The sequence below is a fragment of the Falco punctatus genome, assembly GCF_963210335.1.
Source record: "Falco punctatus genome assembly, chromosome: 1".
Taxonomy (NCBI): Eukaryota; Metazoa; Chordata; class Aves; order Falconiformes; family Falconidae; genus Falco; species Falco punctatus.
In genome coordinates, this window is record NC_137580.1 from 96,629,041 (window position 1) to 96,656,499 (window position 27,459).

At 46.6% G+C, this 27,459-nt stretch overlaps 2 protein-coding genes across 3 annotated transcripts in view; one reads left to right on the forward strand and one right to left on the reverse strand.

The window, feature by feature from the left end:
- CCDC92 (coiled-coil domain containing 92) overlaps window positions 1-25,826 on the reverse strand; it is a 137,158-nt gene extending 111,332 nt beyond the window's left edge. The window contains exon 1 of the mRNA XM_080370520.1: window positions 1-25,826. This exon is cut by the window's left edge and continues 35,320 nt beyond it. The gene's annotated coding sequence lies outside the window, so the exon portion shown is untranslated.
- Window positions 25,821-27,459, forward strand: part of RFLNA (refilin A) — a 34,179-nt gene continuing 32,540 nt past the window's right edge. For both annotated transcript variants that reach the window (XR_013924682.1, XM_080370785.1), the window contains exon 1: window positions 25,821-27,210. Coding sequence is in view for 1 of the 2 variants with exons in the window: in XM_080370785.1 (XP_080226911.1) it covers window positions 27,001-27,210 (210 nt within the window). In the remaining variant the exon portion in view is untranslated. The remainder of the gene's footprint in view (window positions 27,211-27,459) is intronic.

Consider the following 27,459-nt stretch of genomic DNA (forward strand, 5'->3'; position numbering starts at 1 on the left):
GGGCAACACATTTCCATGGACTTTTACTATTGTTCGTTAGCCAACATTGATCAGAGAACTAAAAAGGGTTGCCAAGTCCTCAAAAGATTTTAGTGTGAGGGACACAGACCACATGTGCTGAATGGTAAACAGCTCTTAAGGATCAGGAAAAAAAAAAAAAGAAAAGTTCTTTACAGTCCAAGCAAACAAAAGTAAATGCCAGAATCTAAATGAAATGGAGCTTTGAAAAACCCTGAGGCTACCTATATTTCAGAGCTGAAAGTGTAGCCTTGCCTGTTTCTTAGAAAGTTCTAAAGAACATCATGTTATCAAGAGAGGTGACCCTGTCCTGTTCCCAGCAGGGCAGCAGCATCCTTTGATTCTCTTCTCATTTCAAAGCACCCTGTCTGAGAAAAGTCAGTACTCATCAGATTGCTTGAGCCTCCTAATAAAGGTTAAGTGTAGCTGATTACTTTGTGAGTAGCCAGCAGAGAGAGGAATATTGCTAATGAAGCAAACACCATTTATTACTGAACAGGGTTATACGGAATACAGCAATGCAGACTAAGCCACACCACCAGAAAGACAGTCCTAACACTGAGAAAGCTTTGAAGTATTTTGCTTTTCGGTTTTAAAGACATATGCAAAAACAGAGCTGAAAGAAGGAGGGTTGTTACATTTGGGGACTGCAAATCTGAGGAACAAGTAAAAGCACATGGGTTGGAAAGGACTCCAGTTTAGCCACTATAAAAGGACTGGTGCTACTGTGTCCATGCTGGGTATGGAGAACTGTTCCACAAAGATCCTTGGTCCTGCTTCAAGCAGCCTCAGAAGCAGGTCGCCTCAGATCAGTGAGCCTTTGTGCAGAAGACTGCCTAGATTTTGAACCCAGTTGGGAACCAAGGGCTCCTGCAGGAATAAATCCTCAGGCAAAGGTCCCAGTTGGCACCATGACACATTGCCTCTGTGAAGGATGATGAATGCCTGCAGCTTTGAGGTTAGGCAGATTTGGTTTGTTTAAACTAAAGTTTTGGCTGCTGCAGCATAAACCTACTACTGCTCATGTAATCCTCATGGGCTGTGCAGGGCTCCTTCCCCCACTTCAGCACAACTGGTGGTGTGGCTGCCAGCAGCTGCTGCTCCAATTCCTCCAAGTGCTTTTACTCTCTGCAGCTCTGCTGATGGCCCTACAGCACCACTGGTGTGGAGCAGAATGAAATACAGTCCCCCTGCCTCCTCGAAGCCCAAGTCCCTCCCTTCTCTGTCCCACTGCTCTCCGTCTTTCCCCATCTCATTTTTTTCCCCAATGCATTAGCTAGCACTACCCTTACCTATTTCAGTGACAAAGCTCTCAGTTTCCCCCAGTATGGAAACACGCATCCAGTCTGTGCAGCGAGTCTCTACCAACCTGGCAAAGCAGGCCTCCACCTGTAGCGTCCATCTTTGCTGCCTTCATCTCTGAAGGAGCAGAGAAGGGACAATAAACCCGTGCAAAGGAGAGCCACAGGGCATCTGAATATCACCCCTTCTTGATACCACACAGATCAGGTCAGTAACCAACATATACACCCCTGAAGCACTGGCTTCTGTTTTTCTTTAGGTCATTCAGGAAATTCTGAGGAAGCATGTCCAGTTTCTACCAGAGAACTTGCTTTATGAGGACAGGGACAGCCCAAATCAGGTGCAGGACAGGGCACAGGACATGGAAAAATGCAGTGTCACTAGAGACTAGAAAAGACAAGACAGTTCTCACAAGGGGAGAGATTTTAGGTCCTCAATCAAAGCTGGGGAGATATTTTGAGGTTAGAGATGCTTTGACACTTGAAGCTCATGCCACCTCACACAAACTACACTGGTACCATTTTGAGAATGCAGGCAGAAGGCCCATGTCACACTTTCTGTCCCTTTCTCCACAGATCCTTAGCCGATACACAAACCAACTATGGCAGAGTCTACAAATTCAGAAAGCTTGTAAAGCAGCAGCAACCCTTTAGTTCTTTTATGGCCCTATGGGTGAACAGAAAAAGAAGTATGGTTCACCTTGGGCCTCTTTTTTCCAAAGAAATTCTTTCCAGTGCTGTTTTACAGGTTTGCACAGCCTTGCCATGAACAGAAACCCCATAGCAAAACAGGCATTTAAAAAACATGCTAAGCTACCGTGAAGTAAATTACTGACTTAACAGCCAAGCACCTACAGGTATAATTGGGTTTCATTTGAAGAACAAATTAAAGCAATGTGCATATTAGCCTCTGAGTCTGCAAGGGGCAGAAAAAGAATCTGGAAACATTCCAAAGTGCGTAAGATTAAAGAAGCCCTGCCAAATAGCTCACAGGAGACAGCAGTCACACCAAAGAAGAACCAGCTCCCAGGGAAGCCAGACCCACACCTAGCTACATCTGCATGCAAGCCTCCATCAGAGAGGTAGTGTGAAGGCTGCACTTGAACCATAAACTGCAAAGCAGGGGAAGAGATGGTTCAACAGGAACAGCTATGGAGCCTGAAGGGGACACAAAAGGACAGGGCAGGCTAAACAGTTAGATGGATTTGGAATTACTGTTCCATAATGCTTCATAGTCCACTGAACTGTGACTTTACCAGTACCTATAACTTGTCAAGTCCCAGTTCATCTGCTACCAAAGATTACAGTGGGATAATACCCCTGGGAAAACAATCAAACAAACGAAAACCCCAACAAAACCGCCACTCACCAGAAGTTTCTCCCAGTAAAGTACTCACCACAGCGACAGCATGTCACAGGCCGTAGTTTCCTCAGATATACAGCACTTGCCATTGCAGCAATGTTTGACTAGAGCAAGAGTCTCTTCAGGATGTCTTCACAAAGGGATGGGACCAGTTTCCTTACTGGCCTAGCCTCCTCCGTCCACACCTCTTCTCCTGCTTATCATCTCCTTCTCTTAGCTCCTGCCAAAGAGGAGAGCAAGGATGAAAACAATTAACTAGCTGAAAGGGAAAATAAATAACAGCCACTAAGGGCTTCAAAGTTCAGCAAGGAAGTAATTAGTGAAACAGCTGAAAGAGGAAGGCATCAAGAAAACACGAAATGGTAAAAAAGCCAGATGAAAGAAGTAGGGAGAGATCACAAACAGTCTATTAGCAGCTTCAAGGTTGGTCTTGGATGTTATCCTCCAGTAATTTCTTCCCACCCTGTCCCTGGAGGAGTGGCTTTCCTTCAAACTTGTTTAATTTCTGAACTCTGTGCTGTTCTCTGTCCGCAGACAGGGCCCAGATCTAACAGCTGCTTTCTCTTTTCTGACTGAGGAGGCCACTGAAAGTCTCAGCACTCTCTTTCCCCAGACAAAGCACCTGGATTTCAGTTGTGCAACCCAGTCCTAGTCAGGCAGGTAGTGACTGCCAGTCAGTGTTACTCTCCTGACTGCACTGTTCATGGTTCTGCCCTGCAGAGTCAGAGGACTTGGATGACTGCACTGAAGAAGGGCACGGTCAGACCTCTGGAGAAGGGGAACAACTTGACATGAAATCCTGCTAGAGCAGTGCAGAGGGAGGCTTGGCTGGTGTCAATTCAGAACATGAGACTGTAATAATATTTGCCCTCGGTTCAACCTCATATACTGCGTACAAAAGCCTCTGTTCGAATAAAGGAACAGCCAGGGAGACTTGAACTGAGAAAAGCCAAGAAATTCAAAGCAAAATCCCAATTCTCTTTGTCCGGAAATCTAACTGTTTTGGAAAGAAACAAAACCACAATGAAAGTAGACAATGAAGGTGCAGGACAGATTTCTTGCTGAATTTTCTCAGTTTTCCTTGACATTATTAAAGGAGAGAGAGCAAGCGCATGTGTGTTCCACAGAAAGGGTTCAAAATATGCTTCCCCCCCTCCATTCAGCGAACCAGTTTGGCTGTCAGAGCAGCCTTGGTTTCCTGGATAAATAAAATTGTACTGTTTTCTCATAGCTTGCAGGGTGGGAAGGAAAGAACCAGCAGTCAGGCAATCCAGGCCTTACCCTGCCCCAATTTTGACCTAGAACAAGTCACTTGCTCGCATGGCTCAGTGACACTGTGAGGGGACATATGCCACTTTTTTTGTGTCACCCAGACCAGAATACCTTTAACATCTCCCTGGACTATCTTTGCCCTGTAAGTTTTGAGGATTGCTGTGCCATTGAATGCCAGGGCCTTTAATGATACCTGATCCTGGCACTCCAGAAAAAAATAAAAGCTGATTGTCAAGAGAAGGGTAAATGTGGTCCAAGGCCAGAGGGGTGTCAGGATATAGTAAAGTATTCCTCTATCCTTCATCTAGACTGTGTTACTTTCAGCACAACATTCAGATAACTGCCTTGGCAGAAGCTCTTTTTGTAGCTGATGAGACAGACTGGTCCCTTGAGAGACACTGGAGCCTCTACACACCACTAAATACATCAGACACTCAGTTTGGTCATATGAATGCTGGTAACCAAGCTTTCTGGGCAGCAAAGGCCAGTGCAGCAGTGCCGAGGCACCAACAGTTAGGATATTCCAGTCGACTTTTTCCAAACATGTTTGAGAAGGTCCAGGCAGGCTTACCTGCCCCAGACACTACCTCTTTCTCCTTGAGGTGTATTTAGCCAGATGGCAGGTGTTTTATATTTAGAAAAACATTCACCAAGTAGGAAAACATTTGTACAGGCAGGTTCACCTCAAAGAACTTATTTTCTTTCTCCCTCTTTTGTAGGAACAAAAAGCCATGCACCAGACCCTGGAGCTACTCACTAGCTAATGCTGTCTACACGTGAATCCACGTGGGGTGAGACCTGGGCTTTAGAGCCAAGGTGCTGATGCAGGACAGCTGTGTAGCCAGTTCCAAGGAGGCAGCATGCTGGTGCACTTGGCACCGGTAGGCTGAGGCAGGAGCATGAGATTATGGATAGCTTGCCTAACAATCCAGATGTGACTTGGATATGCACACAAGAAGCAGTGCCATACTGTTGTAGCTGTTTGTATGATTTTGTTGGGGTTTTTTTAAAGCTGAAAGGTAGCTTCTCAGCCCTCTGACCTCCTAATGGGCTGGGGAGGGCAGTTAAATCCAGGTCAAATGCAGCAGTCTAACAAACTCAGCAGTGTATCACTAAAAGTCCCATGAAGCACCAGCTCTGCCAGACTCCTCCAGACACCTGATGCTCCATTCAGACAGCAGCAAGAAAGGGCCACTCCTGAAACAGGCAGAGCCTTAAGCAGATCTAGCCAGGAAAGTAAGTAAAGCATGAGGGTGCTATGATCTAAAAGGCTGCAATTATTCAAGCTATTTCCTTGTTAATGGGGAATCTTCTGCATAAAGATTTGCCAGGGAGCATCAAAGGCCAGCTGCTCCCTCCAGGACAGGAAGCCAAATATTGAGTAACGGTAACAAGGCCAGCAGTGCAAGGCCCTTGCCAACCAGCGCCCTGCCCCACAATACCTGAGTGAAGCAAGCAGGGCAGATCTGGAGATAGCAGCCAACTTCAGCTGATGAGCTGAATCTGCATCATCAGGCAAGTCCACACTGACAGGAGAGGTTTGAGGTCAAGCTAGAAATTCAGGTCAGGGTCAGACACAGTTCAGTCATCACACAGGTAAGTCCATAGTGACAAGGCACATCCAAGGTCAAGACAAGAATGGAGACAGTCGGAGACCACATTAGTTAGGTCCCTAACCAGGCACTGGCATGGCTTGTGGAGGTACTGGTATGCATTCTTACAAGCATTCCTCAAGAAGAGAGTAAAATCTCGGGTCTGAACTTAAATGCAGTCATGGGGCCTGTAGGTAGGGAGTGTGAAATGGAGGCTCCGAGTGAGGCTGGTCAAGGCCATTAAGGCCTATTAACACAGTCAGGGCCAAATGACTGCCTAAAGCAGGGCTGTGTTGGGTAGAAGCAGAGACAGCAGCTGTACAAGAGAACAACTACAAGGACAGATTTCAGCCCTCATGATTGCAGTTTATACTATAAAAAACTGAAGAGGACTTTCTTATGTAAGGACCTCAGTAGGCTGAAACTCAGTAACTGGTTTTGCCATAATTTCTCAATAAAAGGTATTGCTAACAGCATCTCCTATTGCTTCTGTCAGATACTGTGTTGTTCCTGTCCCTAAAACCGTAGATACAGATCCTAAATCTTTCTGAATCTAGTCCTAGCCCTTAGTCGCATCACTGTCCTTGGACACTTAAACTCCAGGCTAATCAACAATTTGAGATACCTTGACTAGTAAGAGTTTATTTACTTCCATTTAATGTGAGCTCCTGAGCAAAACCTGGTTTCTACTGCCTGCAGCCTTTCCCTTCACTAGACGTAATTCCTCATTTGCCAGTTTCAAGATGATCTGTTAATGATGATCCAGAGTGCCTTCAATTCAACAGGCAATCTGTTCCATGGTTACCAGCCGGTGTGTTAGAAAGCTCCATGAAAAAGTGCTTATCTTTCCTTCCAAAATACAGGCCACCCTGCAGGTGTAGCCTTTACTGACCCCAAACCCCAAGTGACAGCAGTGATAGAAAGATGCCATGAACTTTCTCATCCAGGATACAAAGATATCATGAACTTTCTCATCAAAGCATCATTTGCAAGTGAACTTGGATTTTGTTGTTCACTACCAACACATACTGCCACATATTACAGATAGCACTGCAGTGTACTGTACCTTACTGTTGTGCACGTGGATGATTTTCCATGTGGATGATTTTCTTTGACCAATGTCAGCAGGGGTTTAGACTGGATGACTGATTGTTTTTTCTGACCTTAAAAATCTATGGATCTACAGATGCTTCAGAAATTAACACGTTATGTATTTATGCAAAGAGAAGTGAACCTCTATCCAGACGAGTTTGATCTGGCAGAATAGGAACGTGCCTTTAGAAGTGGTCAGGAAGGACTTTCTTCCACAGCTACAGAAGCACATGAGGCTTTGCACTGTTTATGCAAGAAAGCCAGGTGTTGTGATCGAGCCAGACAATTACAGAATGGAACAGCCACTGTTTGAATACACGTGGGCTCAAAACAAGGCTTTCCCTTGCTGAAGGATGTTACTGGCCTAGCCTACAGTTTTGCAGCTATTTTCTTGGTAAGTTTTGTCTGTGCCTATCACTTCAGCTCGTGTGCTTTTGCTCCATTATGCCATGCAACAGCCTATAACTTCCTGTATATGTCCCTGCAAATTACTGAGCAACAGGTGCAAAATCAAACTCCGTGTAACCTGTCCTTGCTTTGAAAAAATAAATTATTTTAAAGTTTATTACAGAGTGTCCAGGATTGATTTAATGCTGTTGATGATAATGTTGCAAGTGAGATATTCATTGATCTGTACTGACATTACTGTTTATATAAAAAATTGCATTCTGGATCTACATGGAACTGCTTCAATAGTCAAAAGTGGTTGGCTCTGGTCTTGCTAGTCTTACATGTATTTTTACTGACTCATTGAACACTTCATTGCTCTGCTGTAACACAGGAAGTGTAGAAGTCAAACGGTGTTACCACCCAGATCTCCAGCTTGGCTGAAGTGGTCCTACTTGTGTATCCTGGCACACCCTCTCATATGAAGAGGAAGGACAGGGAAAATTAGGATGCAGGTGCTTTACTGCATTTAGATAAGTCACCACAGATCTGAAGACCAGCTTACCTAGTTTCAACTCTGGCAAGCTGCACCCATTCACTAAAGAGAGAAAGTGAATTAACCCTGCTCACTGCTAAACTGTGCTGCAAGAGAGTAGTATGTCCTCTATTATATAACTGGGATAACATAGAGAAGTTCCAGTGACCCAGCTAGTCCAGCCACCTGAGGATCCCAGTCTGGTGCTCTGCTACATCATATTGCCTTAAATTTTACTTACACGCTGCTCTCCATTCTCCTAAGTCAAGACCTGGGACCTAAAATCCTCCTCCATGTGTGCTGGAGTTTGAAAGCTGGATGCAAGGCCTGTCACTGCAGCCTATTTCTAAATAGCCTACTCATTTGTCTTGTGTGTAGCTATTTTCTTTTGATCTCCAGAGCTATTCACAGTTCAATTGCTTTCCAGAGATACTTGTTGCAGTTTGCTTTGGTTTGAACTGGGCTTTGAAACTAGTGACCAGGGTGCGCCACACTTCTGCACAAGATCTTGAGGAAACAGCAGGGTAATTTATGAGACAAGCTACCAGTCTTCAAAGGATAACATCTCTTCAGCAGAAGTCACTTCTCTTAAAAGGAAAAATTGCCTTTGCCTTGTAAACTTGTATTTTTTTATATATATACACATATAACAAATATTTATTTTACACCCACCATGTCTGTGGCATGATGTGTATGTGTGTAAATGCCAAAGGAAAGCAAGTGCCCTCAGTGTTGGAAGAGATGTTGTCTGAAGATGACTGCTCCCAATCCCTCTGCAATTTAAAGAAGGATTGTAACATGCTCTATGGAAGTAACCAGCAAGGGCTTGCATCCCACAGGCCAGCATTCCAGCAGGAGCAGACAGCATGCCAGCATCTGACAGACAAATGGAATCTATGGGGATGACTCTGGCAGCAAGAAGTCTCCAGGGAAAACAAGCTCAAGCAGATAATTAGAAAGGCAGGACTGTAGTGCTGGCCTGCAGAAGTTGTAGCTCTGCCCTGATGGCTGATGCTGGACAACTCATTTCACTGCCCCCCTTTTGCATCGGGAGCTACCTGGGAAATACTAGAATGACCCTAAGTTGTCCCCCAGAAAATCTTCAGTGCTGTCCCCTGCTGCTAAACAGAGGGTGGAGAAATGGCCTTGGATAGTCTGCCACCTTCCCATAGCAAGGCTTTCCAGGCAGCAAACTGCCTGCCTGAGTGGGCCAGAGGATGCACAGCAGAGCCTGCTAACGCTGTGTGCTGTGTGCTTGCTTGGGCATTGCAGTACACTGGAGGGTAGCCTCCAGCTGTCCCACAGCTGTGCTTCTGGTTCACAGCCCCCATGAGCAACGAACCTGGCACTGGAGGCAGCCAAGAGGTGTCTCATAAACAGTGGCTGATACTGTCCCTACCCAACAAATTCTAAACCCTGCCCTTACCAAATAACAGGACTCAGTTTTCAGAGGATGGAGTAAATGGATGTAGTCAATGTGTGTTGCTTTTGCTACACCAGGTGAAGATCAGGAATGCATCTTCCCTGACCTCTCCATGCTAAAGGACACAAACAGCCTGGGAATGGGCTGGATGTACATTGCGATGATCCCAGCCCCATCCTTCCCTCCACATATTCCCTGGAACAACTCCCTCTTTTCCAAAGGCAAGCTGCATCCTTGCACAAAGTGCCACCTTCTGAGTGATAGGACAATGAAAACGGATCACAGGTCTTGCTGGAATTAGTCCTAAGATGGGGGCTCAGCCATTCTGGAGCACAGCTGGGGTCAGGTCGGGTTTTTCCCTACAAACAGGAGAAGCCATGTGGTTTGCGTATAATTTGGAACGTTTTCTTACAGAATGAAGATTGATTAGATGCCTGGAGTTCCCCAGAAACAATGTTGATAGTGTTAGCAGCCTGCACACCACAAGAACCCATTCATAAAAAGAAAAAAAATCCTCATTTTTAAATTTATTTTTTTTAACTTTATGTTCTTGGAAAAAGAAGCTTATTGGGTAACTATCAGAGTTCCTCTTTCATCACCTTGTCATAAATCCCACAGGCTCTGAATTCCTTTAACAATCTCCCAGTTAAATTGTGACCTGCCTATTCTAATAAATAAACCTTTTTTTCCTCCCCCCAAAAAAGCTGGAAACAGCCGAGAGGTTGCTCCCCCTTGCCCTTGCTCTGAGTTCTGCTAATTGAGACATCAAAGCAGATGGAAAATCAAGGTTGTGCCTGTACAATCCCTGGGCATTAATCTATCTCCCTAGACCGTTTTCAGACAGGGCAATTAATTTTTGCCAACACAGATCCCCCTCTGAAGTTTCAGCTATATGTTATATTCTTCTATCACTGTTTATGTGAATGATGAAACAGCAGCTGTCTTTTACCCTGAGGTGGCTGTACCTTGGGGTCAGGCTCCTGGGCATCCTTTGTGCAAGAGCACTCACCGGAAAATCTGATCCTGTAAGCTGTGAAAGACACTCTAGAACCAGGTCGGAGATGTTACTGCTGTAAAGGGTAAATTAATGGAGAAAATGCCTAAAATTCATAGACCATGTGGGTGCACTTGAAAAATGACCCCTGAGCAGATAGGAAGCAGTGTCACCTTAACTACATTGGATAGGTGCTTTGTTCCCTTATGGAGATCTGCAGGGTTAAACAATTGTAGGACTGCTTTATGCAAAGATACCAAGTTACTAGTCCAGGTCACCAGCTCAGCCCTCCAGGCCTTGTTACCTCTTCATGTTAGCTGCTGGGCTGCCAGGCCTCCACAGCTACTGTCCCCTGGGCTAGCTAAATCCCCTACAACCAGCATGCTTGTCTTCTACAGAGGAAACATACCCCGAGGCATCCAGGCAAAAATGGTCACAACAGACACTGTAGATGCTCTGACCAAAGTGAGACCGCTGCGTAGATGATCACTGTTGGCTCAGAAAAACCATGGGGAGGTCTGCACTGTAGTTTTAGCTGCCTTCCTGGCTTGGATCTACAGTGGGGAAAAAAAAGAGAGCAAGTCCACAGAAGGCTTGGTTTAGGATGTGAGAGAAGGGTGCAGTTTCATTAGGCAAAGAATATTGTATATTTTTCCCCATGATGACAATCTAGACAGGGAAACAGTTACAGAGGTTTCCCTGCCCCAAAGGCAGAAAGAGATCTGCCATGGTGGAGGGGAGGAAGAAGGGAAGGGGTGAATGATCTCCCTTCGTTTGTACTGTCTGTTGTGACAGGTGTGCCATAGATTACATGACAGGTAGCCATGGGAGCACCCTTTCCCCATTATTCCCCCCATATGAATGGTGCAGCTGCTCCGCACGTTTACTCAGATAATTTAAACATTGCAAAGAAACACAGGAACACCTGCATGATGGCCGTTCTGTGCTCTGCATTTGCCCCATCCTGAAAAGACCTAGATCAGAAAGCTCCGCCACAGAGCAATGTCTAATTCACACTGAGTCCCATGGAGATAAACATTTCCCATACGTCCCAAGAAAAGATAGTGCCAGGCCTCCCAGGGGCCACAAAGGGTCTGCAGCATTTCTGTAGCTGGTTGGACAGGGTAACATATGTATACCCATGCTATACAGAGCAAACAGGATGCATAAATTAATGTTGCCCTTAGGCAAGAACAGATCAGGTGGTGCTTGTTTTCTCCCTAATTTGCTGGCATAGTTGTTCTGCTGGTGACTAACCCCAGTGAAGCCCCCTGGCATATTTTCACTCATATTTAGCTTGAGCCTCTGAACACTCAACATTCAGGAAAAGAGACTGAAATGGGATCAGGCTTCAATGAAAAGTTGGCCCCTAACCCACACATTTAATTGCTCTATGCACTGAACCCATGATTGTGCTTAGGACAATATGCTGCTCCCGAAAAAAGTGTGCAGGTTTCCTTGTAGAGGGCATGGTGGCAAAGTGCCAGTGATAGACACGGCTCATAAGCCCAGTTTCTCCACAGCTTCTGCCTTCGTCTGTCAGGTAGGACAGTCCCACTAAGGCAGATGCAAAATACAGCCTTAGAATAATTGCATGTGTCCCACCCCTGATTTAGAGGACCTGGGTTGAACACCGCAGGTTCAGGAAATATCGGTGGTAAAGGGCAGAAATCTGCAGCTTTGCCTCTTGAGGTAACTGTATAAGTTACTTCACAACCCTGTGACATCACAACACAGAGTTGAGGTGTGACATGCTGCCAGCTCTAAATGTGTCCCTGCTGCCCTTCAACAGTGGTAATTCACAGGAAGCCACAAGGATAACTGAGCGGAGGCTCTGATTCAGCCAAGCACATTTGGCACATGCTTCAGTTCTTCAGTGATGCAGTACCAGTGCGTGATGTTCCCTGCAATACATGACAACATGAGCATATGACGCCCTGGCTCCTACTTTAAAATTAGCCTGTTTGTCCAATGGATGATTAGGAGTGACCCTCACTTCTGACAATACCCCATTTCCTCCCCTTCTTCACCCCAGATGCTGAGGGGTTGGCTCACCTTCAACCTACAGTGACCACCACCTACTGCTAAGACCCAGCAAAGTTTGCTCGGTGTCCAGGTCCTTGGGAGAAATAGTGCAGCCATCATACTTATCTTGGGAGGCACAGATGAGCACCAGAGCTTCTCTCCAAAACTTTCTGGCAGGCTCTGACTTGGAGGAGAGGGAGGGAAAGAAGAAATTTGAAAACACCCTTTCCCCTTTCAGAGAAGTGTTCTGGAAATAGGTCTGCCTGCCAGCTCTTGTGGTGTAGTTGCCAGGCAGTAGTACTGCTTTGCAGTCCAGGATCAACAAACTACACATTTGTATTCTCACCAGGGCCAGCATTATTACTGCCACAACTTAACACCCTTAAACAGAGACTGCTGCCGCTGTGAGAGCTGTCTTGGGAATCAAGACAATTGCAGCAACCAGTTGATGAAGGAGTCACAGAAAAGAGTGGCTGCTATAAACCTCATGGATAAGGCCAACTCCTTCCTGTTGCAGGTAGAAAACAAAATATCTGGGACCTAGATGGATGGAAGAAGATGTGTAGGAAGGAAATAGACCCATCATCTGAAGATGGAGCCCTTTGGATGGACTGTCTGGAGGCTTGACCACAGCCAACATCATTGCTCCAGCAGGATGCTGTCACTAGCACTGTGGGAATTAGGACTGGCATTCACCACAATCTGTTGGCATAAGCAAGCCCACTGGCACCTAACCAAGAGCCTCTAACTTTCTCCATCTCTCTTCATCACCTTTCTCTCTCTCTCTCTCTCTGCCTTCATATCCTGACATGGTACAACCACCTATTCTTCACTGTATCCTCCCAGATCTCATATGCCAAGCATGCTCCTCCTCCATTGCAATTGCTTTTTTCAGAAGAGCAACCCCACAGAGACTTACCGACCCTGGGAAGGGTTCATAAAGCCAAAATCCCTGGAATTTTCTGCACACCCATTTTCCCAGTTGAGTCAAAGATGCATTTGACCATGAAACTTAGCATGAATTTGACTACATCCACTACATGTAGACTACTAGATATACATTGTGCAAATGAGAATTATTGTTTGTTTTGAATCTAAACAATGTTGCAGAAAATGTGGCCACTCATACAACCTCAGCAACAGCAAGTGACCCGTTACTTGTGGTCAGCCAATGATTCATCAGCCAGCAAGCAGTAACAGACACAACTAAACTCTTGTGGCAGTAGAAATAAATTTGAGATGCTAGAAATGCTTTGCATTTTCCACACACAGATGTGACTCAGGTCATTGCAGAGAGCTGGAGCAGGAACCACATGAAAGGGTTTAGGTGTGGTAATTACAGCATGAGATTTGCCGTCAATTTTGCAGAGTAGTCCCTTTGCGGTGCATAGCAAAGGGCAGGGCGAATGAGAGGATAACGATTCATTGTGACCAAGGGCTTTCCTCTCACTCTTGATTTCTGTGAAACTCTCAGAACATGGACAGGACACAAATAAGGAAAACTGCAAATTCTGTGCTTTGACCAGTTCTACTTCTGGGACAGCACCTTTTGCTGGCCCCCAAAACTACTGTTGCAGACAAACTGCATCATGGTGGGACCTCTCCATTTCCTAGGACTGATGATGACAGTGTTACATATTCCAGGAGCTATTACTGCTGCAAAACTTCTTGAAGAGAAAACCAGATTACCTCTCGAGACAACGCATTCCATGTGAACCTTCTGGGGTTGATGCTTCACAGGGTAATTCTTCATCAAGAGCTCTTAGCATTGAGCTTGTAGAATCCTATCTTCCTCCTTGTTTATTTCAACAAACAGCTAAAGATACTCTGGCCACAGAAGTGGCCAAATCACCTCATCACCTTCTCTCTGACAAGCTCATACCTATTTACCATCGTGGCTGCGGAAAAGCTGTGGATAGCTCCAAATCAGATTTATTTTTAGGTTTCCAGACTCTGTATGTTCCTGCCAAAAGAGCCTGGTCCAAAGTTTATTCAAGTCCATGATAAAAATGTCTAATGGCGCGAATGACCTTTGGATCGGTTCCAAAGACTGTGCACTGATATTAGCACTGGGGCTGGCTGGGGATTCCCTTTGGGAAGGTTGCCCAGTAAAGAGGTGGTTTTCACAAAATTGAAATTTTCAGGGAGAAAAACATCCCGATTTTGAACCCTTTTTCCTTACAGAAGAAAGAAAAATACACTTTTATTCAATTAAGAAAAGTCAAGAAATAGTATTTTCTTCAGGGCCAGTTGGAACAAAATCAGAAAACTTATGTTTTGGTTTGAATGTGTTCAAAAAACCATTAAAACCTCATTTCCCTATAAGTACACTGCCTCACTGGGGCTGTGGTTTAGATGTCTCATCTCATCTTTCCTGCAGGCTGTTTCCTAGAGGACTACATCTCTAAAGTCTGTGAGACGTGATAGCAGTTATGCACTGTCCCCTGAAAAATGTGGGTATTCAGTTCCTGGATGAGAGCTGCCAGGAAGAAATACAATTAAAGGTTGATGTTCAGGACTGAACAGTTAAAGCAAAACTTTTTGGGTTAATTGAACAAACTGAAGTGAAACATGCCAATTTGGAGCATGCCAAAACATTTATTTTTGATCCAAAAACATCAGAGTAAAACTTCCTTCATTCTGCAAACCAAGATGTTTTGAAATTTTATTCCATTAAAAACTAGGAAACATCAGTGTTTCTTCACAGCAGAGAGAAACAAAAGTTTCAAGGGAGCAAGCCTCACTTTCACAGCACTGCAATTAGTAAGAAAGCAAGAAAGGTGAGGAAGAAATGAGGTGTGAGAAGCTTACTGCTCTGTAGCTGAAAAGCCCTGCAGAAATGAACACCAAACATCCAGCCACTCTCAGCAGCTGTCTGCCTCGTATTTCCGGGATCCTTTCCCAGGATAACAGGCACTTCTCCAGGCTGGACAGAAAGAATTGCTAGCTGATGAGAGATAGTTTTGAGTAACTACTTCCCTGGATGCCCCAGCTCACCATGGCAAGAACACATCTCTAGGGAGCTTTGTAGGCTCTCTCAGATCTAATTTGACCTTCATTGCACCATTGTCTTCCCTGGAGTTATTCATGGTTCAACTAAGGGAGGCCAGAATTCATTCCTGTCTCACATACTCGCCACCCGGTTGACAGGCAGTATGAAAGTAAAGTGGCATGTGGAGCAAGCACTGGGAATATCACCTTTTGATCTCATTGAAGGTGGTCCTCAAACCAGGTCATGCTTGAGAGAACTGGCAGTGAGAATGAGGAAAGGCTGGGCTGCAGCTGTCTGTGTTGGGGCGGTCTCAAGTTCAGAAGAATATTTGCCTTTCTCTCGCTGCCAATTTTGGAGCCTTTATAAATACCACACCTAAATAAAATGGAATAAAATAAACGATCCTCTTTGGGCTCCCCACACCCTTCCATCACCCTCCCTAAGAACATCTCAACATCCAAGAGTTGCAGGGGTGCACGGGGGAGGGAATTGGTGTTAAAAATAACTAGTCTAGGGAGGAAAACAATTTACGTTGGGTCTGAAGCAAGGATGAAGTTCCATTTCCTTCTGAGAATCAAGTGAACAATGTCATCCCAGAGCCTGCTGTGCAATCATCAGTGACTGCTGCAGCACAGCTTGTAACCTGCAGCAGCACAGATGGAGCCAGGACATGGTATGGGTGAGCAGCCAGCCCCTTCCCGGTTGTTCATCCAGTGACAATGCTTCACAAGCATCCCACCCCATCATCACCAGTAAGTCCGTCCCTTGATGTGCAAGGTTCTGTTTTGCTGTGGAGCACAAAACCTAATTTGCTATTTGGCAACATGCCTTTGTCCTGTGAATGCTCCTGGGCACCAGCACAGATCAAGGGCTATTCGCTGGGGGTCTTATGCTCATAGATATTTGCCAATTCCCAGCAGGTAGTAAGAGCTTTAGATATTTAGCCAACTTTTCTGAAGAAGGTGCTCAACCAGAGATGAGATGGAAGGCAGATGCAGCACTAATTAGCTCTGGATCAAATGTGGTTCAAAACACAGCTCTTAGGAAAGGATAATGCCACTCGCCTTCGAACTGGACCACATGATCTGTAAATATCAGCTCTGGAATACACACTACAGTGTGCTATTTACAGTGCCCTTTTATTATTGCTATTATTATTGTTATTATTTTCCTTTTTACCTGGGGACTGAATGTTTGGGGACTGTGGCAGGAGAGGTCTGTACATCTGGAAAGCGTCAGATTTAACGCCCGAAGTCATCAGCCCAGGTCAGCTAAAAGTACATGTTTGCTTCCAGCAGCAGCTGTGCAAACTCCTGTTGCCTTGGTTGTGCAGGGCTTATGTAAAGATTCCTCAAAGACAGTGCCCTCTTTGTGAGCCCATAGCTCTGCTGATCCCTGGCAATTCCAACCCCAGTTTCAAAAGAAATGGGCCTAAAATGGCACTCCCACCGCAAACAGATGTATTTCAGCCTCTGTCTAAGGCAGCATTCATTTCATCATGAAAAGGAAAACATCATAATTTAGGGTCACACGTCTCCTGCCTGTCAGTCAGGCACTGCCAGCTATTTTTACAGCATCCCAGGGTGTTGTGGCAGTCTAGAGAACAAGTGACACACCTTTCCAAAGGCTGTTCAGAATGATACCACTCAGTGAGAAGCTCTGACCTCCAAGCTTTGGTTTTGTCCCGGATTTTTTTTTCCTGAGTAGGCTTGCAATAAAGTATCTCTCTGTGTATTGCACATTTTTTTCTATTCCCCATCAATTTTCTTTGCTTCCCGTTGCTTCATGGACTTTCCCTGCCCACTGCAAAATCTGTCTTGCAGGTTCAGTGTTAGAACTTTTCTCATGGTGCTGTGGCATGTGGGTGGACCAGATGTACCATGAGAACAAGCCCTCTCACACCAGCAGCCAACAGCTGAACAAAACTATACATATCGTAACAGAAGCCAAATTTCACTCACGGACTTCAGTAGCTTTTGGTTGCTTCTGGTTTACATTGAAATAGAATCTGGACAATTTTTCTAACGTAATAAACAAAATTACAATTATAAACAATCCAGTAAATCTACTGGGCATCTGAAAGAGGCCCAGAGACCATACAGGAAACAATCCCAAGCATCCCTGCCTCATAGCCAAATATTATACCTGTGATGAAAACAAAACACCTACATGTTTACAGTTTGGTGGGAGTCTTGATCATGTAATAGCTTTAGGGTTCAAACCACTGCTCATTAAAGTCAACAAGAGTCTTTGCATTGACTTTAACGAGCTCTGAGCCAAGAATGGAATCTACAGCACTATACCGAGAGTTCAAAGTGGAAAAAAATGAACTCTGGTAAAGCTCTTACCTTGTTCTTTCTGAAAGTTGAATGCCTGAAGGGGCCACACTCCTCTTGCTGTGCAGGTTCAGCCTCCACGGGTAAAAAGCCCTGCTGAGCCCCTCCTGACAGTGCCAGAGTTCCTCACACTGAAAAGTCCGCTAGCAGTTTTCATTACAATAATTGTGTGACAGTTAATACTACATTGTAGAGAAAGTGGGCAACAAAACACAAGGGAGCAAAGTCCAGATGTTCAATCACCCTTTCCACTGACACTGTCTTTAGATAGGTTGTTTTCACCGGAAATATACTCCTAATAATTGCCCAGATTCCTTGTTTTTTCAACATCATTTCTATGGCAAATGCCATTAGCTACTGTGCCATGGTGATTTAAAGCTGAAAACCTACTGTGACCTGAACCAAAAGATAGATTAACTTATCTGCTTTAACAAGGAGTTGCTTGAAGTCTTATAGGAAAGATCGTATGAACTTACATTTCATATGGCCAGTAATTGCTTTTCCTGTTACTTTTGCATTAAAGAAATACAAAAGGAAATGGGAGCTGTGTGCATAATGGGGACTGGTTGTAGTGCTTTTAAGTCTGCAGGTCATCAGTTCAAGGTAATTTAGCTGATGACTCCAGTGGTCTCAGCCCAGCTGTCAGGGGACAGGTGACCACATCTGGCCATCCACCAGTGCTAAAACCCTGATGGCACTTCAGTAAAAGCAGAGAGCTTTGGCTTTGACTGACCAGCCTAGCCCAAGCCAGAGTCCTGTGCCTGGGGGTATTGTTTCAGACTCATCTGTTAAGCAGCTGGATACAGCACGGTCAGACACTGACAGGAGGTACCTAGGTCAGTCCCTCTGAGCACCACATACAGAGAGGTCAGTGTCTCTCTGTCTCTGATGATTACAGAAATCAGAAAAGGCTGAGTAGATTCCCAGTGATACAGGGTTATTCCTGGATAGCCACAGGGGAGGGCTGTGTATGAGGGATCTGCTAAGGGCCTGCTGATGAGGATAAACAGGGAGAAAAGTTTTCAGCAGAATGACCTCTAAGAACGAATTTACTGAGTTTCAGCATCTACAAGCTGATATCCTTCAAGAAGGCTCAATTCTCAGCTCCCATTGTTTCATTAGGAGAGATGCTGAGATCAAGAAGGAACCCGTTTTCAGTAGGATTTAAATTTAGACATGGGAACCAAAGACTTTTAACCTGAAAAGATCCCTAGGACTGTGAGTTCTGACTGTTCTTTTATTTCCATTTGGGAACTCTCAGCAGTGATGCAGCTCCTGTGCAGTGAATTTCAGCTGACTAGAACTGCTTCTCTTGGTTTCCTTCCACAAGTGACAGGCTGACAGCTACTACTCTTGGAAGAAGATGGCCTTCCAATCCTCAGGTCACCACATAGTGCACAAACAATTTCTTTCTTCTCATATCTGATTTGAAGCTATAGGAAATAGTGTAAGAGAACAGTGAAGCCATCTCTCCCATTGTCCATCACATGTCACTGTGTCATGACCTGATTTCAACATGCCACATCTCAACAGGCAATTTGAGAGCTGTTGTTGTCCTTCCAGGCTTTATAAATGTGTTAAATGGGGTGGATACCTGGAGAAGAAATGTGCCATTGACTGTTGGACATTACGGGAGGGAATAATGTGTCATAAATCAGAGACACAACACTACTACAGCAGGCTAGCCAAGACTATGGACTATAAGAGTCCTTATAATGACATGTATTTGCTGAGTCAAGAATTTAATATGTAAACTGTTCAGTGAGGCTTTACATCTCTCCTCTGGTCCTGCGTTCTAAATGATCACTTAAAAAAATACATCTGAAAACAGCGTTCAATTTTTTTCTTGGAGAGAGTTACCCTCACTGTTATACATGCTTCTTCAATTTTTTAAAAAAACTCCAGAAAATCTTAGGCTGTGAAACATTTTGGGTTTTTGAAAGATTTTTTTAATTCTTCAGAGTGGTTTTCTTTAACCATGCTTAGAACAGAAGTGTCCTTCCCCCTGCAGTATTTTCACTTGCTTGTCACAAAAGTAAGCAGGCTAGAAAAACAGAAGTAGGAAACACAGTGTATGTCTAGAAATCAGGGAGATTAAACATACCAGCAGAAAGCCACCTAGTTCCCACTCTCAATGGAAAAGTAATTGAAGGAAAGCACATTAGCTGACATAGCAGATTTATTCCTCTACATGGTGTTTCTTGTGCTCCCATTGCTTCTTCTTCAGCAGGCTTTCATTCCTCCAGCTCTGCTCCTTTGCAGGGTTTCATCACCAGGCTTTATGAGTTTATGAGTGTGATGCTTCTTTTGCAAACAAAACCCCAAATCCTTCCATGAAGCAGGATTTGATTTTGATATTTTTTTCTTCAATTAAAAAAGTGGTTCCTTCAGGCTCCACAACCTCAGGCAGCTTAAATGAGCTAACTAATCTGCTGTTTTTAATTTAATAAACCAGTTCTAAATACATGCAGTTACCAGAAAGTGAGAATGCCTCAGGCAAGGTTGGCACTAAATCCTCTACAGATCAGAAGTTACATCCCTCCAGTTTTCAAGCTCTTCGTCATTCAAGTTACCTGTTACCACATGGCATCAGTGCTATGTGCCCTTGGAAGCCTAACTACTAGGCTTGTAGTGCTAAGCAAGCTGTAGCTGTCCACCAGTGATTCTGAACATAGATCTGAGCAAGTGAATTTATCTTTGACCAATAATGGCATTACTAGCTCTTCTACTCTGCCCTGTGCATAGAAATTCAGGCAGCTACAGTCAGACCTTACTCTGAGTAATTATTCAAATAGAACTCATTAGTGTTAGCAGGAAACCATGCTGTAAACAATTGTTGTCCCAGAGCTGCACTGAATAGGCAAAGTCCATTTCCAGCTGGGCTGTCTGGGGACAGCCATGAGCATGAGTCTGGAGCCTGTCGGGGACTCGCTCTTCTTAACCTGAAGACAGATGCTGTGGGTGCTGCTGGTTGTCACCCACAGCAGGGAGGGCAAGAACTACACAGAGACACTCTCGTCCTTTCTTCCTAGTATAGTGCTTACTCCAAATGAACAAAGCAAGACAAGACTCCGTTTGGATCAGAGAGAGATCACCTACCTCCAGGTGGGGTGTTAATCCAGCTCTGCATTCCCTTTTTGGCAACAGACTTCACAATACCCTTACAGCCTTAAACACCATGAGGTGAAAGTACAGATAATCTCCAAATGTTTTACTTGCACCATAAAACAAGGCACCAGTCTTATTCCCACTCTGCAGTTGGACCCAGAGGCATGGTGGGCTTGAGCCAAGAGGGGTCTGGTTCTCTGGAACGTCCCGCCACTGCCTCCCAAACAGGCAGCCCATTTGGCCTCTGCCAGCACTGGGCAAAGCTTTAGTTCTTCGTTTTTGATGCCTTATTCAAATCCTGCTGCAGTCCCCCCACACGCCAGTTCAGTGTGAAAACAGGCCCATTGGGGTTGCAGAGCGTTCCCTGCAAGCGGGCAGAAGGGCCGTGTAAAAATCAAATCCACATGACTGTATTTACAGGCAACCAAAGAGAGGGTTGCTCTTCCAAGAAAAACTTTTCCATGTAAAAGAATTCTTAATCTCCCCTTTGACTGTCATTGTTGAAATGATGGCTTCGCAGGCTTGAAATTTAAGACCCTATCGGCATCTCTTCTGTTAGCCGTGATTTATGAATGGTTTCGCTGTTGATTATCCTCCAAGATTACAGCACAGCAGCCCTGACAGACAAGCAGAGGAAATTTCACAGGGTAACAGGCAGGTCCTTCTCCAGGGCAGCGAGGCAGGGAGGTGTGTTTTGACTCAAGTATGTAACAATATCAAAAATGCTGACTGGACTCCACAGGTAATCAAATACTCTGCATGTAGCGCCCTACTCAAAGGCAAGCAGAGTCAGCAGAAGTCTTTATGTTGATTTCTCTGTGCTTCAGATCCTTTGCTTGTTCTGTAATACAGCATTCAGGGTTTAGGGTTTTTTTGGTGGGTTTTTGTTGTTTTGGGTTTTTTTTTTACTTTGATTGTGACACAAACTGTACAAACTGCAGTCAAATGTGAGAAGGCAACCTTTTCATGTAACACTATGCATGTTCTTCAGAGATCATGCTCCTTTACTGCAGTTGCAAAGTCTACTGTCTTGTCTGGGATATGCACTGTCTTTATGTCAAGCCCAGGATATTCAAAGGAAATTTGCTTCATTTGATTTATTGCCAAGAACAGGCACTCCTGATCCCAGAAAAGAGGATTTTGTGTCTTTCATTCTCATTTCCTGCTAGACAGTTTGTTCCAAGTCACTGCTAAGAGGGACTGTTTATCTGGCAAGGATAACGGGGCCAGAGCAGGTGCAGCCATGACTAGAGGGAGCTGCACAGCATTCTGGTTGCTCCAACAGTGCAGGACTGACACAGCTGACAGGAGACAGGAGCAAGCTACAAGCCCTTGTAGTAACTTGGCAAAGCCATCTCTAAGGATGCTGCAAGGAGACCAGGTATCTCCTGAGAGAAGCTCTCAGAAGCAACTGCCTTGTGTTTCCTTCCTTCTGGACTGTGCCTTTCATTGAACCAGCCAGCCAAGACTCAAGAGTCCAGGTCGAAAAAATTTCTGAGGTGGGGGCTGACTGAAAAAAAAATGAGTAGACCTCTCAGGAAGTGATTTTATCTCTTGATAAATGGACTCTTCTTTTCAGGCAGAAAAATTCCTTTGATTTGAATTATGCCATGCTGCCCTGCAAAATTAATCATTATTGGCATGTGGTTTCCAGGTCTAGATGATGATACAAAGAGCAGAAAGCACATCCATAGTGCAGTGAGCAGTGGTGTGCCACCTTCACGCTTCGGATCATTTTAGGCTAAGGTGAACAACTCCATGAGGTGCCAGGCAAGGGTCTGGGCCTGAGGTACCCAGGTCCTGCTCTGTGTTGATATTCCCCTCAGTGGTGCTGCTCTTTTGGTGCCTTTCAGCACTATTATCAGGAACACACTGCAGAGAGGAGAGGCTGCACCTCTTTGGAGGGAACCAAAGAGCATAGTTACATCCAACTGTATTCGAAACCATTCTTACTGGGACTAGTTATGCTGTGGGTGTTCTGAAGGATCAGGTTTGACAGTGAACCAGAATGGACATTCCTAGCATTCTTCCCATTTTGCCACCCAGCCTGCTTCAGAAAAAGTCCTGATGTAGGTGTTTGTATCCTGTCTCTTTCTTCCCTCACTGTATTTGTCTTTCAAGCCTGGCAGCAGTGGAAGGAAACTTAGCACGTGATGCTGACATTCTGCCATGCCTGTGGGATGGCAGATTGCTGAAGTACTCAAATCTAGCTAAGAGAATAGCCAGGCAAACAGGAGGCAGAGGACTCATCAAAGCATGGAGAGGCTTGAATCCCAGTGGATTCAAGGAGGGATACCAGCTTTTATCCAGAAGCAGGGCTGCTCACACCAGGAAGGCTGTCTGGGCTCCTGCCCCCACTGCCCACAGAATCCCTCTCTCATGACTTCCCACCTGCACTGCATCATTTTGTGCGTTTTGACCTGACTGTTCATGACACATCTTACTAGAGGGTTATTCAGTCATAAAGGGCTGCTGGATGTTATAGCACAGTTGTGTTGGATACAGGAGCCCAGCCAGAACCTGGACATACGGAAGGAAGGCAGAGAAAAGTATGGGGCTGCAGAGAGGCTGCAAGGGGATCCCAGGAATACCACCAGTGCGAGGAGTGCCAGATGTGAGTCCCATGGTACTTGGCAAGGCAAACAATAGCCAAGAGGAACAAATGTTCAAGCATGTGCACAAAGTCACAGCATTTAACTGAGGGATCTCTGAAGACCACATAGCCCTAGGCAGATTTTGGTTTGTAAAGCCTCACCTGGAAACCTCAGACACAGCTGAATGGAGCTCCATCAGCCAGGTTGCAGATCATGTTGCATCCCTGGTGCTCTGCTCATTACATGAGAAAAGCTGTCAATGCCACATGTGGTATCACCAGCCTGGCGAACAGCAGGTCTCTGGTAGACCCTGCAGCTCCTGGCAAAGCACAGGGGTTGCTTCACAACTGTTTCTTTACCCGTTTCAGGACTGGGCCTGGGGATTACGTTTTATAACAAAATAGACCAATGAAAAAAAGTTGGGGAAGTTCTGAGAAATGCGTGCTTCATAAAGCCCTCTTTAATTGATGTTGTCAGAATAACACCTCTGCCTGAGAATGAATCTTAACAGATGCACTTCTGCTGGAATTTTCCCTAGTTTTCTGCTACTTGAGTCCCCACTCCTTATTTATTGTTGTTTTACACTCAAATTCCCAGCTAGGCAGGGTATTCCTTTAGAGTAATTGCTGGTAGTAGAGGCCACTGTCCCACAGCCTATGCCTTCACACACTGCTGCCCTTGTACCACTGTGTTTGCACCTGTTTGTCTATACTCAGCTGCTTCAGAAAACTTCCCTCCAGACTTTTCCTTCCTCCTTGTCCCACCATACACACAAGGGCACAGTTTCCCTGTTCCCAAGCCAAGACACAGGAATGTACCAGTCCCTAGTGATTCCTTCCAGCAAATTAAGGATTGCTGAACTAAGGACAGTTTCAGTAGAGCAATATGGCCTCAACTAAAACTCCCGCACTTGTTTTTCTTCTTTGGTAGGGCACTGTGCAATATTTATGTCCTGTTTCGATAGGTCTAATTCTACTACCCCATATATACATCTGTGTCTGCGCACTGTATCCTTCACTGAGTTTCCATTCAGGCAAATTTTCACTGGCCATGAGCTTGATACTGTGGCTCCAGGAGGACTTTTGACCGAAGAATGAGTCATTTCCATCACAGCCATCAGGACAAGAGCATTTCTTACCACCTGCCCACCCTGTGCTTTATGCAAGAGAGCTACATCTTGAGCTTGAGTGGGTGAACAACCTACTACTAACTCTAAACATAATAATAACAATTAATAATAAGAATAATTAGAACAACAACAATAGTAACAATACCAACATAATTATGTGCACACACATACCCTGCAGAACCCAGCAGCAGTTTTGCCAGTTGTAAGTGCAGTCAATGCACCTACAAATGCTTGGAGATGCTCAGCAGTGCCTGGCACTTCAAGTCTTCAGAGCTCAGCAAACCCTAAACCATGAACACCCACCTCCGTACAGAATATTCGTATTGTACTGAAATTTACCTTTAAAAATACATGTTATTTAGCTCCAGGAAAAATTGTAATTTTTCAAAACAAGAAAAAAACAGTCTTCCCCCAACTGCTCCCCAAGCTAAGATACACCTCTCTAGGAGTAAAGAATAGTGCACTCACCCCTGTCCAGTGTCTCTTTGTCCTGCTCCTTTTTTCTCCTTGGAGGAAGGCAACTCTGAAGGCAGTCCTTCCCCTTGCACATACAGTCTTGCCATTTCAGAAGAGGGGCAGGGGAACAGGGCTGCAGGGGAACTGCTGGGCTGAATGCCTGAGTTCACAGTGTTAACTGGCTGGAGAATCCTATTACATGATAGGTAGCAAGCCAGGGCCTAATTTATGGAAATTTTGACCTTTGGTCCCCTTTGACATTTTCAGATCAGCCGTAGCCTGTGTGAGACTTTAGAGCCCTTACAGTAAGGGGCTCTAAATCAGCCTGTTCGGCTGCTGAAGCAGACAAACGGGTCAGAGGTAAGAATTCACTGAGGTTCGTGTGTGGGCTGCTCAGTGCCTGTTTGACATTTATAAATCAGTGACATTCCTCTGCACAGCTCAGTGCATACAGATCACTTCAGTCACTCTGAGGAGGGCCCCTCATTTCTGTCAGGGCTGGATTTGGGCATCCTTGGCCTTTCCTTTTGACTTGAGCAAGAATACGTCTAAACAAATCCAGCTTTATGAGCTGGTGAGTTCACCTACCACCATACAGTGTGACCCACTCCCTCAGGAGGATGGAGGGCAGGTCCTTTTCAGGCCAACCTTACCTCTGAGGACTTTTATATATATACATTTATATACATAAAACACTTATCACCATATTGATGAATACTCTTTGGAACCACTCTTGACGGCAGAGGTAAGAACAAGAGTCAGTCTGTTAGTACCTCAGCACTTCAGGGCTTGGGCGTGAAAGCCTCCATCACTAGGTGCAATAACAGACCCTGATGTTTCATCAACCACCACGACAAACATCGTGTTTGGTGGTTTTGTGGCACAAACAGCCACAGTCCCATTCTGCGGAGTGCTGGGCCAACAACTCGGACCCAGAGGCGGCGGCCAGTTGGATTCCAACAGTTTCCCATGGAAACCTATTTGCCGCAAATAAAGCTCCACCGGGCTGAGCCTTATGAGTGGGCCTGCCCCAGATTTCTCACAGTCTAGACTCTATGTAGAAAACATGATGAGAAAAACATAACCAGGGCTGTGGACAAGGTAACATTAATGTCAGCCAGTTATTGTGCAATAAATGTCCATATCAGCTTCAGCAATCCTGACCTGTTTAACTGCTGCTTGCTTCTCTGAACACCGAGAGCTGGTAGTGCCTCTGACATAGGCTGCTCCTCCTGGCTAGCGGCTGTGCTGGGATGTGGGATGCCCTCCCATTGCATTTATGGTGGCCACAAACACAGAGTGGCCGCCAGCTCCTTGGCGGTCATGGACCAGCAGCTGTTGAGCCAAAGGAAAATTGTGTTTTGGGCTGCGCTAAGCATGAGGGGAAAGGGCCGCCCTGAGGGTACAACCAGCACAGGGAACATGGCGGGCTGTACACCCAGGTAGACAGCACTGCCGTGGTGACTTGCTGTCTTGGTGAAGCCACCCTCAGCCACCTCAGAGCAGAAAGCCCACGGCTCCTGAGAAGAGCTGTTCCTTCATACCTACACACCTTGGCACTGAGGGGAAAAGCTGCCGGGGGGGGGGGGGGGGGGGGGCGGCGTGGGGGTGAAAGAGGGATGAAAGCCAGAACTGAGGGAAAAGTCAGGCAGAACTGAGGGGAAAAAAGGGACAGAACCGAGGGAAACGCGCAGAGGGCAGCCGCAGCTGTGTAGCGGCGGGCGGAACGCGAGCAGCCGCCCTCCCGAGGCCGGGGGTCCCGCCGTGCGCGGGGGTTGCCTCAGGTCTCCTCGGGGGGCGCCGCCCGGAGCGGGGGAGCGGGGCGGGCGGGCGGCGCCAAATGCGCTCCTTGCCTGGGAAGTGCCTGAAAATGTGCGGCCGGGGCAGAGCTGGGGGGCCGGGGGAAGGGGAGGGCGCTCCCCGGCTCCCCTCCCACCCTCTCCGGATAAATGGGCCGCCGGGAGGCGGCGGGCGGGCGGTCGGCGGCAGCCTGTGGAGGAGCGAGGCCCGCCCGGCCCCGTCCCGCCCAGCGCTCCCTGCCGGCGGGGCCGCCCCGGGCTCCGCCGCTCGTAAACCGGCCGCATCCCCCGCGGGGCTGTGTCAGGGCTGGCGCGGGGGGATCGGGCTTTTCCTCCCTTCCCTGGGGACCCCCTGAGGGGCGGGCTGGGCGCGGGGGCCGGGTGGAGGGACAGCGGCGGGGGCAGCCCGGTCCGGCTGGTGCTGGCTCTGCCCCCACAGCAGGCTCGGTCCGGGCTCCGGCGGGCTGGTGGCCGCCATCGGGGCTCAGTGGGGGCCCCCCGGGCTCCTTTCCCCTCCCCTCCCTCCGCGGCGGGCGACGCTGGAGGATTTTCTCCCGCTGCGGCCCCCTCGCTGCCCCCCAGACATGGTAGGTCACCTACAGCTGCAAGGGATGGACGAGAGCCTGAAGGAGAAGAGCCGGGAAGGCTTGCTGGACAGCCCGGACTCGGGGCTGCCCCCCAGCCCCAGCCCCCCTTTCTACTCCCTCTCGCCCGGTGAGAGCCGAGCTGGGGGCAGCGGTGGTGCGGACCCCCCGGCCCCGGGGCACCGGCGAGAGGCCAAGGACGGCAAAGTGGTAAGAACCAAACCATGGGCGCTGGGCTCCATCCTCACCGGGCCCCGGGGGGGAGAGTGGCTGGCCCAGCCCCGGAGCAGGGGGCAGCAAGGAAGGGGCCTGTGCCCGCTGGGCTGGGGCACAACGGCTGCGTCCCCCTGGGTGCGCACCTGCCTGCACTGGTGGATGAGGGTGTCCCGGGCGTTTGGTTACCCCGTCGTGGTGGCCGGTACCCTGTCATGGCTGCCAGTACCCGATTGTGGTGGCCAG